At 45.1% G+C, this 15157-nt stretch overlaps 1 protein-coding gene across 1 annotated transcript in view; it reads right to left on the bottom strand.

Annotated features, from left to right (window-relative positions):
• The window catches only part of LRGUK (leucine rich repeats and guanylate kinase domain containing), a 386639-nt gene extending 375124 nt beyond the window's left edge, over positions 1–11515 (bottom strand). The window contains exon 1 of the mRNA XM_069229317.1: positions 11190–11515. Coding sequence (XP_069085418.1) covers positions 11190–11411 — 222 coding nt within the window. The 5' untranslated portion in view covers positions 11412–11515. The remainder of the gene's footprint in view (positions 1–11189) is intronic.
• Positions 11516–15157: the final 3642 nt, after the last annotated feature.

Raw genomic sequence — 15157 nt, 5'->3', positions numbered from 1 at the left:
ACACAGAGACCAGGAATATATTATCTGAAGACCTAGATTTTACTTTGTTTGCTACATGTGGCGCTTCCTGGTGAAAAATGACCAGTGACGTTCCGGAAGAATAGAGAGAAATGGAAAAAGTATAGTATAGCACCACCTGCAAATTTGAATAATTATTTGAACAACTGATAGAAATTTTTAACTTTCAGAGTAAAAAAGTGGCGATTTGTTGCAAAAATCCTAAGGGGGACACTTCTTTTCCACCACTGGAAGGTTGCATATTTTTTTACTGCAGAGCATAGCTTCCACGTGTACTTTTGGAACACTCACATGAAAGGATGGGGGGTACATTATTATTATTATTATTATATAGCATTTATAATGTGCACTGTTACCAGACTGGTATTCTGGTGCTAAGGAAAAGTTGTTTAAAAGGGGAGAGAATAACAAAGAGATACCACAGATACTAGCATCTACTCTTTTGGGAACAGCCATGTCTTCAAGGCTTTCCTGAATTTCAGCAGCTCTGTGTGCGCTCTGTGGCCGGGAGCTTATTATACAACTGAGCAGCTTTGACTGAAAAGGCTTACCCCCTTGTTGAGCCTTTCAAAACCTAGGTTCCTGCATGAGATTTGCAGTAGCAGACTGTAGAAACCTCCTAAAGGCATATCTTTTCAGTCAACGTTACAACAGTACAGGGTCCTTCTCCTGCAAGGCCCTGAACACAATGCACAAGAATCCTATGCTCCACTGGAAGCTAATACAATTCCGTAATGGCATTGGAGGCAAAGAATCTTCTAGGTCTATTTAATGTTAGTTTAGCAGCAGCCGTCTGGACTTTTTGCAGTCTCTTGATCAAGTAGTCAGGAGCTCCAAGGAGGAGACCATTACAGTAATCAAGTCAGCTAGGTATAACACTTGGTGCAATTACCGACTGAGCATGAGCAGGTAACAATGGGAACATTTTTCTGAGGCCACAAAGCAATGCAAAGCAGACACCAGTCATTTTGTTAACATGCTTCTCAATCTTGCAAGAAAAGGAATTTCTTATAGGCCTGTAGGTAATGCCTACATAGATTGCCATCTTCAGCGCATCATATCTTTGATAATGATCTCACCAACAAAACTAATCAAAAACTAATGGCATGAAGTATCCTTTAATGTAAGTTGATTAGGAAGCCACTGTACAAGAGATGTTTGTGTCTGGTGTTATGAACCTCTGTAACTTACAAAGCAAATGAAAATAAATTTTGTTAACTTCAGTGGCACCACAATGCCTACAGCCATTTCTATAGCCAAAGATGGCACCCTTCTCCTTTGACAGTGCTTCTATATCATATTGTAATGAGCACTTATTAACTTCCATACATTGATGCTAGTCCCTTCTGCCCCTTCAATTTTAATTTTCAAAACAGGCAACTAAAATGCTAATCTACTTTGCCTAACCCTAACTATTGATTTCAGTGCTGTTTTGCTGCACAGCCTTATACTTACCTTTTCCCTTTACACAATTGTCGTAAGTTACATTTGAGACCAATACGCCTCGATTGCTATCCTCCTTTTCCTCACCTAGCTGTTTACATTCTTAGCACCAGTTAGCCTCCATGGGATGTTATTGTTGTCTTCTGCCTTGAATTCAAATTAGCTCTGTCTCATGGTGGAAGAAAATGCCTCTTTTTGCATGATCCTCCCAAAATTTTGGACTGATGCTGCTAGTTTTTCGATTCTGAAGGTGCATTGAGGCCTGCAAACCAGACCTCAGTGCCAGAGCTCTGACCCTTATAATGTGCACGCCTGATTGGCTAACTCACAATTGGCATGCACTAACTCATTGGTAACTCCCTAGGTTCTGATACCGGGGTGCCCAAGTGTCTTTTGTGGACTGCAGTATTTACTGTGCTACCACAAGTGTGACAAAGCAAAGCAAGACTCCCAGCCTGCCACTGCTGAATGTCTGAGCAGTATGAGAACTGTTAACTTGACTTTGCCATTTAAACTAAAGACAACGTACAGACCTTCCTTTTAATATGCATGAGTCACCCCTCAGGTAGGCCTATCGAGCCCTAAGGCAAGGTGCTGTATATTAAAAAAGTAATTACACAGACACATGGGAAACCCAAGGATCAATAGGGACCAAGGGCAGTATGTGATTAAAGGAAAAAGGGTCTCTAAACATTAAGTATGAATGCAGTACTCTGGGGAAAATATATAGTGCCCAAGAACTGTCCAATTGACAATAAAGAGAACTTGTTATTTTCAAAATTAAAATTAAAGGACAGTTTCAGAATTGTACCCCCACTGGGGTAGTCAGAACAAGTGTTAAAAACAGAGGAAACACAAAAACATTCAGGCAAACAGCATAATGTGACCGAAAACCACATCCAAAATTAAAGTCACTATTTACAAAACAGAACACTACTGCACCCAAAATAGTTTATACAAAATCTAGAGGGTCAGAGTGTAAATCAACGACGTTTCAATCTCTTTACAAGGTGAGATCATCATCATGACAAGTCATAGTTTGCCTGGATCCATAAATCAATAACACAGTGATAGTTATTAACACCTGGTGAGGCAAAGAAAAAGGTGGGGAAGGGAAGAAAATAAAAAAATGAATCAAGGTCTTGAAACTATACATGCAGATCATGACAATTGAAGGAGCATGCAGCAAGCTACTGATCATGCACAGATAGCGATATGGCATAAGGTCATGATTTTGGTGCTTATCCAGGTAGTGAATGTGCGATCCTCCACAGACAGTGACAAGGCGTAAGATCATGCTTCTGGTGCCTAATCAGATGGTGACTAAACGCTCCTGCACAGATAGCAACAAGGCATAAGATCATGCTTCTGATGCTTAATCAGACGGTGATTATACAACAAGACAGATTGTGCTACACAGACTGTAAGAATGTGGGGAAAAAAACTCAGTACGCTAACCTGGGGCTTAATTATTCAGGAAGGTCAAAAGCAACAGCCAACCGAAGACAGGAGCACAAAGAGGAACAATAACTTGTGTGGACCATCTGGGGAATAATTAAGAGTATTATTAAATCAAATGCCAAATTAGATTCCTATGGACCACTGCCTGCTCTGAAAAAAACGAAACCAAATGGTTTCGAAATTTTTTTCATTTTGCAACTTGTTTTCCTTTAAGAAAAACGGGCTGCAAAATGAAAAAAAAAACTGCTTTATTTAAAAAGCTGTCACAGACATGGAGGTCTGCTGACTACAGCAGGCCACCATTCCTGTGAGTGCAGGGACTCACTATGGGGTCGCAAAATGCGATCCACCTCATGAATATTGATGAGGTGGGTCTTTGCGACCCCATAGTGAGTCGCAGAAGGTGTCTGAGACAGCATTCTGCATCCGATTTTGCAAGTCGCAAAATCGGATTTTGTTACATCTGGCCCTCAGTACTGCATACCACAAAGGCTGTGCTCATCAAGTTCTCATGATCCAAAAGGAACCGCCTGAGTAGCAGTCATCCAGAGTGAAAATTATCTTAATTCGCACACTCCTTCAGTCGTTGGGCTGTGACATTACCTGCTGCCAGGTGTCTGAAGACACTCCAGAGGTGTTGCAGGAGCATATAAGGTAGCATGCCCCACATGCGATATTACCCCTCTCCAGCAGCAAAGGGCAATGGCAAAAAGTTTCAGTTTCCAGGGCTGTGTCAATTTTGCCCCAGCAGCAATGCCAAAAGTGGGTCTTTGCTGTGCGGTTCTCCGAGCTCCCCCAGTTTGGCTAGACCGACTCCTGGTAGCGATCTGGCAATCCACTGTAGCTGCACAACAAAATACTAAAACTCATAGTCTAGGACCCGAGCCCCCCCTTGGTTGGTGCGCCCCTAAAGTGTTCTCAAAGGCAGTATTTGCTGTGATCTAAACCATTTTGTGGGAATCAAATCGGGAGATTTGCAAAGAAGTAGAGGTCCCGGGGCAATACGATATTTTCGGCCAATGCTATTGTAGCCATTATGCGAAGTTTTAGTGCCTGTCAGAATGCAACATTCCCAGGCAGGTTCCGTAAGGTCCACCCCGAAATGCCCTCTCCGATATCCCCAGTTACTTAAGGACTCTGGGTTCCTATTGGATACCAAAGTTCCAGACTGAGTCCAGGGTATCCAGCAGCATCAGCTACAGCAGATATGCACATCTTTCTCCAGTTAGTACATAACCACAACACTTAACCTAGTTCTTCCATAAGAGCTACACACCACAGGATCCCCGTTCAGGCATCCTTCAAATACAGAAGGAGCCCATCGCCATACAGCAAGACCACATGCTCCCTACTGTGAGGTGGAAATCCACTGGCCCGTTCAAGTCAGAGAATGCTCGCCAATGTAAAGAGCATCGCCAAGAGTGGGGAGCTCTACCTAGTCCTGTGAAATATCTCAAAGGGGTCCAATTTGTATTGGCCGACACAAACCCACGCCTGTCTGTTCGCGTATAGCAGCATCACCCATTTTTGTCAGCCTTTGCTCACTCGCATTGTCCGCACAACTGCACTTAAGCAATCTCACTTCAACACATTACATATTTTATCTGACCGGACCACCGCTTCAGGGTAAAGCGTCAATGAGGCTTCATCTAGTATCCGATAAAGCCTTGCACTTGAATCTGTGGGACCCAGGAGAGTCGTTGCAGTGAAGTTTGGAACCCAGGATGGGCACTAACCTCAGTTACACGGAACCGCTGGTTTTGCTGTAACCGGAGACCACTGGAACAGTGGCAGCTGATTTTGGCTGGACTTCAACAGCACTTCAAGGGACATCGACCCAAAGTTGCCCCACCATATTTGTGGGCCAAGTGATGGCTCCAAGAAGACTCCCATCACTGGATCAGCATCCTTCAGCATCTTGTATCCCTTGCATCCATACCACTCCCTTGATGCCTACGGCGGTTTGCCCATAGAGCTTAGAACTGGACTGGAGACTGCTTTGACTGTAAGGTAAATGCCCTACAAAACCTTTTTGGCCCCTGCGACTTCCTCCGTGCTGGAGTTGGCAGCCCAAAGTGGGCCGGAGTAGCCAAACAGAACTTTACAAAAGTTCTCACCACAGGAGTTGCCAATGCGTGTTTACTATTTGAATCAAAAGCTTAATATGTTATATCTCCAGAACCCTCTGGTGGATTTTGTTTGTTTTGATGTCTAAACATTTGTAAAAATAACAGCTAATTTTTATTAATTGGAGTTAGATTTTCTTTTTGCCATGTTTTTATCTTGTTCAACTCTTGTTACTTCTAAATGCTTTGCAGTAGTTCATTTGACAAAGCCTGACTTTTCAAAGCCACTCAGGGTTGAGCTAAGGTTTTGCAAACAAGAAACATGCCTGACTGCACCGAAGATGGATTTGCAAGGTTTTTTTTCATATGGTGAGGTCGCACAACCACACATTCTAATCAACTACTTTCCTCACAACTGACAAGTGGTAACTCCTCGCAGAAGCTCTGCTGAATACACAGTTGTTGAAAATGGCCCTTTTTGCAGGGTTATCCCCAAACTTTTTGCCTTTTTCCTCCTTCCTCTGCGCACTTTACCACTGCTAATCAGTGCTAAAGTGCAAGTGCTCCCTATAGAAATTGTACTGTTGATTGGGGTATCCATAATTGGCATATTTGATTTACTATTAAAGTGCACTAGAGGTGCCCAGGGCCTGTAAATCAAATGCTACTAGTGGGCCTGCAGCACTGGTTGTGCCACCCACATTAGTAGCCCTGTAAACATGACTCTGACCTGCCACTGCAGTGTCTGTGTGTGCAGTTTTAAACTGACAATTCGACTTGGAAAGTGTACCCACTTGCCAGGCCTCAACCTTCCCTTTTACTACATGTAAGGCACCCCTAAGTTAGGCCCTAGGTAGCCCCAGGGGCAGGGTGCAGTGTATTTTTAAGGTAGGACATATACTAGTGTGTTTTATATGTCCTAACAGTGAAATACTGCCAAATTTGGTTTTCATAGTGCAAGGCCTGTCTCTCTCATATGTTAACATAAGGGCTTGCCTTTAAATATCCTTAAAGCGCAGATTCCCTTCGAGAGTAGATAAAAATTTGGAGTTTATGGTCTCTGAACTCACAATTTAAAAATACATCTTTTAGTGAAGTTGGTTTTTAAATTGTCTGTTTGAAAATACCACTTTTAGAAAGTAGGCATTTTCTGGTTTATACCATTCTGTGACTCTGACTGTTTGTGGGTTATCTGTCTGGGTCAGTTTGACAGTTGGGCTGTTCACACCTCTCCTCTAGACAGTGACACAAAAGGGGGCGGGGTGTAGCCTGCATATCCTGAGGAGCCACCTGAGCTAGAGAGGAGGGAGGAGTGGTCGTTCAAACCTGAAAGGACTGTGCCTGCCCTCACCCAATGCAGTCTCCGACCCCCTGGTGTGCATCTGGGGCCTGGTCTGAACAAGGAAGGATCTTGCAAACACTTGAGACTTTGCTTTGAAGTTTGCCAACTTCAAAGGCAGAAGTGGGTATAAGAAGAAGACCCAAAACCCAAGACTTTTAGAATCTTTCTGGGATCAAGAGGAACCTCAGCCCAGGAGAAGAGCTGAAGAGCTGAAGGAGGAGTACTGTCCCTTTGCTGTGTTGCTTTGCTTGACTGGCCTGCAGTTGCTGCTTCTGCCTGGAAAGAGTGCAAAGGGTGAACTTTGCTGTGTGTCCTGCTTGAGAAAATTCTCCAAGGGCTTGGAGTAGAGCTTGCCTCCTGTTGGAAGTCTCAGGGACACCAAAGACTTCAGTTTCCTCGACCTGCAGCACTGGGAACTGTGTGTTTTGTGCTGTTCAAGAGGAGAAACCACTGTGACGCCACCAACGACGCCGCTGGCCAGCACCGTGACCTGCCGACGCCACATGGAGTTGCATTGTCCCGCTTCGCACCGCGACCCTGGTCTCACCGACGCCGTCATAGGACGACTTCACCGAGCCGCTGCTTGCACCGCGACCTGTGGGCCCCGCACTCTGGCATTGCCTGCTCACACCGCAGCCTGGGCATCAGCGACGACGACGCTCATGCTGACACCTGCGCCGCTGCCTGCACCGTGGCCTGTGGACACCGCTCGTGAGGTACACGAAGCACCGTCCCATCCCGCACCGCAGCCCGGGTCCACCGACGCCAGCACCATCGACTCCTGTGTCGTCCCCAGGTATCCTGCCTGCACCGTGGCCTGTGGACACCGCTTGTGAGGGTCACGAAGCACCGTCCCGTCCCGCACCGCTGGCTTGGGCCTACCGACGACAGCGCTCCAGCAACGACAATGCCGCTGCCTGCACTGTGACCTGTGGACACCGCACGTCGCACCGCCCCGCTTCACACAGCAGCCCTGGTTTCACCGACACCGCTGGACGCCATCACCGAGCCGCTGCCTGCGCCGTGACCTGTGGGCACCGCACGTCGCATCGTCCCACTTCGCACCGCAGCCCCGATGCCATCCACGCCGGCACACCTGACTTCATCAGCCTGGAGTTCGATCCGCAACGCGTGTGACCTCAAGGGCCGACGACTCCTGCGCCGACTCCGGACCCAACACCGCGACGTTAGTGACGCCGCCCTCTGGAGCTCAACGCAAGGATCACGATACCCTGCAAATCCAAGGTACTGTTTGTGGGCCTTCCCGACACCGCAGCCGGCCCGCAACACCGCGGCCGGACTGAACTGTTGGTTTTATTGATCACAAAGCTGTGATAGCCCCAGGTGGAGCTATCGACTTCAAGGAACTGTAGTTTTTAGTAAATCTTGCATAATTCATATTTTTCTTCCTGTATGTTGGATTCTTATAGTATTTGGTCTTGTTTTATATAGATAAATATTGGATATTTTTCTAAAACTGGTGTGGTGTCCTTTTGTAGTGTTTTCACTTATTACTGTGTGTTATGTGCACATGCTTTACACATTGCTTCTGAGACAAGCCTGACTGCTCGTGCCAAGCTACCAAGGGGGTGAGCAGGGGTTATCTGAGCGGGTATCTCCCTTATCCTGACTAGAGTGAGGGTCTCTATTTGGACAGGGTGCAAACCGACTGCCAACTAGAGACTCCATTTCTAACAACAGGGTACCTGTTGGGCTGGCGTTCTCTGCAGGGTCACCCCAAAAATGTTGCCTTCAGGCCTCCTATTTTTACTGAATGTGTTTTTGTTGGCCATAGGACTCTGCTAACTAGTGCTAAAGTGTTTGTGTTCTCTCCTTTAAACATGGTAGAAATAGCTTACACCCAATTGGCACATGTAATTTACTTTTAAGTCCCTGGTAAGGTGGTACTACACGTACCCAGGTTCTGTACATTCAGTGCTACCAGTAGGCCTCCAACACTGATTGAGTCCACCACTTGCCTAGCCTTTTAAACATGTCTCAGGCCATCCACTGCAGACTGTGTGCAGATTTAAACTGCCATTTCAATATGGCAAAATAAACGTTTTGGCAGACCTAACCTTCCTTTGTAATGCATAAAAGCCACCCCTAAGGCAGGCCCTAAACAGCCCATAGGCCAGGGTGCAGAATATTAATAAAGTTGGACATGTGCTTTTAACTTTTACATGACCTGGGTGTGAAAAACTCTTAAATTTGTTTATCACTACTGCAAGTCCTGTCTCTCTCAATAGATAACATTGGATTAGCGTATTATAATTATTAATAACGGATAACTTTCAATGGGGAGCAGGGAGAAGGTTGACTTTGGTGTCTGAAGAACTCGAATGTAAAACCCTCTGTAAAGGTAAAGTCATATTTAAATCACAATTCTGAAAATGCCACTTTTAATAGTTGCCATTTTCTTGTCCCAACTATTTGGTGCCTGCTGCTTGATCCTGGCTCACTTGACTGGGAGTAGATGGTAGTTGGACTTTGGTTATTCCTCCCAGACAGCAACATAAAAGAGGAATCAGGTTGCTGGATTGGCCATCAACTGGCTAGATGGGCCATCAACTGGCAGGATGGGTGGGGGGGGTGAGCTGGGCATACCCCCACTTGCAACTGAATAGGCTGTACCCTGCCTTCATACAAACGACTTGTCACCACTGCATTGTTCATGAAGCAAGCTTGGAGCCAGGGAAGGGGAGGCAAGAAACTTCTAGGACTTCATATGATAATTCTCTAGAAAACTTCTGCTACTTCAAAGAAGGCACCAGGTATAAATAATGGACCCTCAAACCCACCTCTTCAGTACACTACTGGACCTGTAAATACTACAGAAGACGAACAGCTGTGCTACTTTGCTGCCAGAAGGAATGCCACTTAGCTTTCCTTCTACACTGCTGTCTTATTGGCTGAGACTACTGGACCTGCACCCTTCCTCCCAGACTGAAAATATGCTAAAGGTCAGATGACTGACCACCAGTTTTGAGCTGCATGGATATAAGCTCCAGAAGCTCCCCGCAACTGCCCAGATAACCTGCTGCATCCGGACTTGCCTGAGCCCTGCTGGTCTCTGCTTGAGTGAGTACCTGATCCTAAAAGAGGTGGCCCTCAGGTCTTGGACCCTTAGTGAGCCCTCAGTTGGGCTCCTCTCCAAAGAAAAGAAGAAAATATGACGTTTTGGGATCTTTGCGAATACAAACAGGCCCATTCGCTCCAAGATCTTGCCACTCACGAACATGATTTTTTGCACCGCAGTAGCTGCCACTGATGCCAGGCAGCACGAGATCATCACTTTGTGTTACAGGATCAACAGCTTGTGGTGACCGCCAACACACACCTCCATCAATGACCATCCGTCACCTCCAACAGGATCTTCACCCTAAAGGGATGACAGTCTGTGACGCCCAGTGGCCTGTTCTTAATGCTACATTGATGACCATCTGCAATGCTCTCCCTGATCTTTCAGCGGTACCACCTGGTCCCTTTATCCAGCCCGCGCTCCATCATGGTTGGCCTGAACTTGTGACTTGTCCCTGGTCTCACACAACCAGGTAATCACGAGAGGCGATTTGTGCTTTTAGGTGCTTTATTTATCCAAAATCTTTAAAACTGCATCTCTCCAGTGCCATTAATTGGATTTCTGCCATTTTGGTGTCAAAATAATGTATTAAATTTTACTCTATTTTTCAAAATTGGTGTGGGATTGTTCTTGTGTGTTTTCACTTAATTACTGTTTGAAGTACTGCATATATACTTTGCCTCTAAGTTAAACCTGACTGCTTTTGTGCCAAGCTAACCAGAGGTTTGAGCACAGGTTAATTTAGGGTGCCTCGCCCTGATCATGAATGTAGTTGCTGCTTGAGTAGGGTTTCAAACACTAGTAACCCAATTTCAAACACTATTATAGTAACTCTTAAGAAGAAGTTAGGGGCTCTTATTCAAACCCGCTTACCTACTGAATTGCCATGTGATAATGATGTGATTCACATTATTCAAACTTGTCTTCTGATTGTTCTCTTTGAGTGATGCGTATATTGGCTTACTATTGGTCATGTTTGACGCAGTAGCTGAAATTACAAAAGTATATTGCATGAAGTAATCCATTCTTAATAACTAAAAAAAGTTTAATAGCAATATTTTTTTTAATAAATAATAATGACTTCAGCTGTTTTCCACACCTTCTCCCAGGTGTATGGATGCAACGAGACACGTCAGAACTTCCATAAATCTGTTTGACAATGATGAGACTTCCAGGAGGGTTGTCTGATCGGGAACGAGGCAAATAGATGTAAAACATAAAGCTGTACCTGGGTAAGTATCAACAAACGTATTTTCCTACTTTCGGGTACAAGAGATATTAAAAACTATTTGCTTTGCTCTAGTTACCAATGTCATCATTCAAAAGCCCTTAATGGAAGCAACTTCATTGTTGAAACTCATCAATCTACAATTATATATAATCATAGAGTTTTCAAAATCACAATAATAGAAATTTTAAAAACGCCATTATTGCTTTTTAATTATATGAATAATAATGACCATGTTAATAATAGGAAAATAAATGATTCAAATTTCATTGATATATACGTTCATAACAAAATAAATACTAATGGTTACTGCATTAACCGTAGTGAGAATAAAATATCAGTCAATTTATCTTCGAATGTATGAATGAATTATAATCACAGTATGCTATGCAATAATACCATTATTGATAACAAGGAAAATGTTAGCAATTCTGACAGTAATAGGAGTATGACAATGCTTTGATTATGATCGTACGAAAGCTAGCATTGTTAATGGCAACAGAACATGTATAAGCATCATACGACCCCAAAGGTGCTATTCACATTTACCGTCTCCATGGGGAGTGCCTGCTCGCTGTCCTGGCTCTCCCTGTCGCTCTCTTCTTCTTCGGAGCTCACCCCGCAGCTTGGGGAGCTGTCGCTTTCTCTCTTCATCCAGGAGGCGGGGAGGGGCTGACGGTCCCCAGAGAATGGTGACATGGGTGCGGTGACTCGGAGGAACTCATCGGCCTGGGCCCAGCCAGGGGACAAGGACACCAATGATGCGGCCATGAGTCCGCAGTTAAGGGGGTGGTAAGAGTGAAATGAGTCGGTGCTGCCAAAACTCCCGGTCAGTGCTCTCAGGGGATCACTAATGTCAACACGGCGCCGCCATCTTGTTTACTGCGTCGTCGCCGTGGAAACTTGCGTGCGCAGGTGTTACGTAGGCGTGGTTTCCATCTTGGAGGGGGAAATCTGACATTTCAAATAAACATAGTAAACGAAGGTACAATCGTTAACACAACGTGCTGTAACTATTATTTCCACAGGAAACACAGCAAGCATTACTATGCATTTTCATTAAGTCCTTATATTGTGTTTTGCACTCATCCACATTGAACTTTATTTCCTATAAGTTTACGCCATAGAACCATATTAATTTCACTTTTCTTAAATGAACAAGCAAGAATGTTTTTTTGACATCGCCTACGAATCCAATAGGTCTCGCCCATACAAGCTTTATGAGCTTTGGCAATGTGTTTTGCCATGTTGTACACCAGTGTGACTGCTGTCCATCATGGATAAAAGTTAGTGGCGTGGAGTGTTAGAGTGGAGTGGGGGAGTAGAGTGTCTTAGAGTGGATTTGTGGAGTGTTGTAGAGTGGGGGAGTTGAGTGTCGTAAAGGAGAGCAGAGTTCAGTGATACAGTGGCAGAGTGTTTTGTAGAGTGGAGAGGGGTGGAGAGGGTTGGAGTGGATTTAGATAGTGTTGTGGATTGAATTGGAATAGAGTGGGATAGATGAAAGTATAGTGGGGTGGATTGAATGGAATGGTGTCGGGTGGATTGGATTGGAATGGGGTGGATTAAAATAGGGTGAGGTGGATTGGGGTGGATTTTAGTGAGTTGGATTAGACTGGATTGGGATTGGGTGATTTGGATTAGAGTGATAGGGGTGGGGTAGATTGGAATGGGATGGATTTGAGTGGGGTGGATTAGATTGGACTTGTGTGGGATGGATTGAATTGGGGTAGAGTGAGGTTGATTGAGTAGATTAGGGTGGGATGAGAACAGAGGGGTGGATTGGTATGGGTGGATTAAAATGGGGTGAAATGGATTGGATTGGGATGGGTGGTCTGGATTGGAGTGCTAGGGCTGGGGTGGATTGAAGTGGGATGGATTGGATTGAAGTGGGATGGATTAGATTAGACTGGAGAGGGGTGGATTGGATAGGAGTGGGTAGATTGGATTCACTGGATTGGAGGGGGTTAAACTGGGGTGGGTGGATTGTATTTGAGTGGGGTGGATTGGATTCACTGGTTTGGAGTGGGTTGGGCTGGAGTGTGATAGGGTGGCTGGATTGTATTTTGAGTAGGCTGGATGGATTGGAGTGGGGTGGACTGAACTGGGGTGGACTGGATTGGGACAGAGTGGGGTGGATTAGAGTGAGTGGGTTGAATTTGAGTGGGTGGGGTGGAATAGGGTTGATTGGAGTGGTGTGGACTGAAATGGCGTGAGGTGGATTGGATTGGAGTGAGGTGGGCTGCAGCGGGATGGATTGGATTGCAGCGGGGTTAATTGGATTGGAATGGGGTGTGTTAGATTGGATTAGGGTGGAATGGACTGAAGCGGGGTGGAGTGGATTTAATTGGGGTGGGGTTAATCGGAGTGGAGAGGGGTGGATTAGAGAGGGATGGATTGGAGTGGTTTGAACTGAAGTGGGTTGCACTGGATTAGAGTGGGGTGGATTGGACTGGACTGGTGTGGGACGGATTAGTCTGGAGTGGATTGGACTGGGGTGTGGTGGATTAAAGTAGATTGTATTGGAATGGGATGGATTGGGGTGGTATGGGTGGAATTGACTGGAGTGAGGTGGATTGGATAGCAGAGGTTTGGAGTGGATTAGGATGTTGTGGATTGGATTGGAATGAGTTGGATTGGATTGGAGTATATTGGATTGGTGTGGTGTGGATTGGTATGGGTGGACTAGATTGTAGTGGAGTGGATTGTGGTGGATTGAAGAGGGGTGAATTGGGATGGAGTGGTGTGGACTGGATTGGAGTGCGGCAAATTGGAGTGAAGCATTTTGTTTTGGATTGGAGTGGGTTGTTTGGGATGGGAGTGGGGCAGATTGGAGTGGGACATACTGAAGCGGATTGGAGTGGGAGGGTTTGGAATGAGACAGATTGTTTTGGATTGGAGTGGGATAGACTAGAGTGGGGCAGATTGATTTGGATTAGAATGAGGCAGACTAGAGTGGGGTAGAATGGAGCAGGGCAGATTGTATTAGGATGTACTGGAGTTGGGTGGATCGACCTGTGTTGGTGTGGGGTTGACTGAATGGGAGTTGGGGTGGATTGAATGAGTGGGGTGGGAGGGGAGTGGGTGGGGTGGATGGGACTGGGGTGGATAGGATTAGGGTGAGGTGGATCGGATTGGAGTGGGGAGTATTTTTTGGGATTGGAGTGGGGCAGATTGGAATGAGGCGTATTGTTTTGGATTGGAATGGGGCAGATTGGAGTCGGGCAAATTGTTTTGGACTGGAGTGGGGCAGATTGTTTTGGATTGGAGTGGGGCAGACTGGAGTGAGGCGGATTTGAGTGGATCAGATGTTTTGAATTGGAGGGGGAGCAGATTGATCTGGATTGTAGTGAGGCAGATTGTTCTGGATTGAAGTGGGGCAGATTGTCCTGAATGGGGTGGGGCAGATTGGAGTGAGGTAGATGGCAGTGTGGCATTTTGTTTTCGGATTGGAGTGGAGCAGATTGGGGGAAGACTGTTTGGGATTGGAGTCTGGCAGATTGTTTTGGAATGGTGTAGATAGTTTTGGATTGGACTGAGGCGAACAGTAGTGTGGCAGATTAGATTGGGGTGGGTTGGGAGGATTGGAGTGGGGTGAGGTGGGTTGTAGTGGATTGGTGTGGGGTGAGTTTGGTTGTGGTGGGTTGTGGTGGATTGTAGCATACTGCACAATTATGTGTTAAAGCATTATTTCAGAAATTACACACATGTCGCTTTGCAATATTTAGAACAAGATAATCCTCATCTTTTAAAAAAAGCATCCATGAGAAAAACAAAAGAAAACATGAGTGCAAAGTGAGATAAGACGGCTTGGCAAAATAAAAGTAAGTTAGCTATAAAAAAAATATAACTTTGCAATTTTGTTTGTCCTGCTGGGCATGTTTTTGACAGTCACATGCCTTCTGTTTGCTGGGCACTAGAAGTTAAAAGGAATAAAATAGTACCTAAATCACGCCAGGAGGAGCAGATAGGCACTGACTAAGTTGAATCAATCAGTGCTTGTTACCTGCTCCAGACAGAGGAATGGAAATTATTCCAGCCCTGTGGTGACAAATTAGGAGGGTGTAAAGCAAAGTATCGTGCAAGCCAACAAATGGTAAGCAACAGACAGGCTCCAAGCTCTTTACTCACCAGGGTGTAGCTTTGCTTTGCATTTTGGAATTTGTAGTCTTATTGTGCTGTATAAAATCAGGACTGTAAGATCTCAAATTCAAATCAAATACCAGGACTGGACTCCTCATCTGTCAAAGTATTACTCCCAAATTGTTTTATACTAATGATTGAGGGACAGCACATTAGTTAGTGTATCATGATTTGTCAAAGGTCCTAAAGAATGACACACTGCAGTCTCCATCTCAGATTTTAAACTATGGCAACTCATTTTTATCTTTTATTCTTTTGTCCCCTCAGCCTTTTCCTCTTTTTTCCTTTCTTGTTCTCCTTTGTAGCTCGTAGGTGGTATATGGTTACAATTGTTGTAATCCTGACCATTGCCTCAGGTGTAATTTAATTGTCCTGAT

This window comes from Pleurodeles waltl, chromosome 4_1, assembly GCF_031143425.1.
Source record: "Pleurodeles waltl isolate 20211129_DDA chromosome 4_1, aPleWal1.hap1.20221129, whole genome shotgun sequence".
NCBI classification, from domain to species: domain Eukaryota; kingdom Metazoa; phylum Chordata; class Amphibia; order Caudata; family Salamandridae; genus Pleurodeles; species Pleurodeles waltl.
The sequence above is the reverse complement of the archived record's forward strand: the minus strand, read 5'-3'. Positions and strand labels throughout refer to the sequence as shown.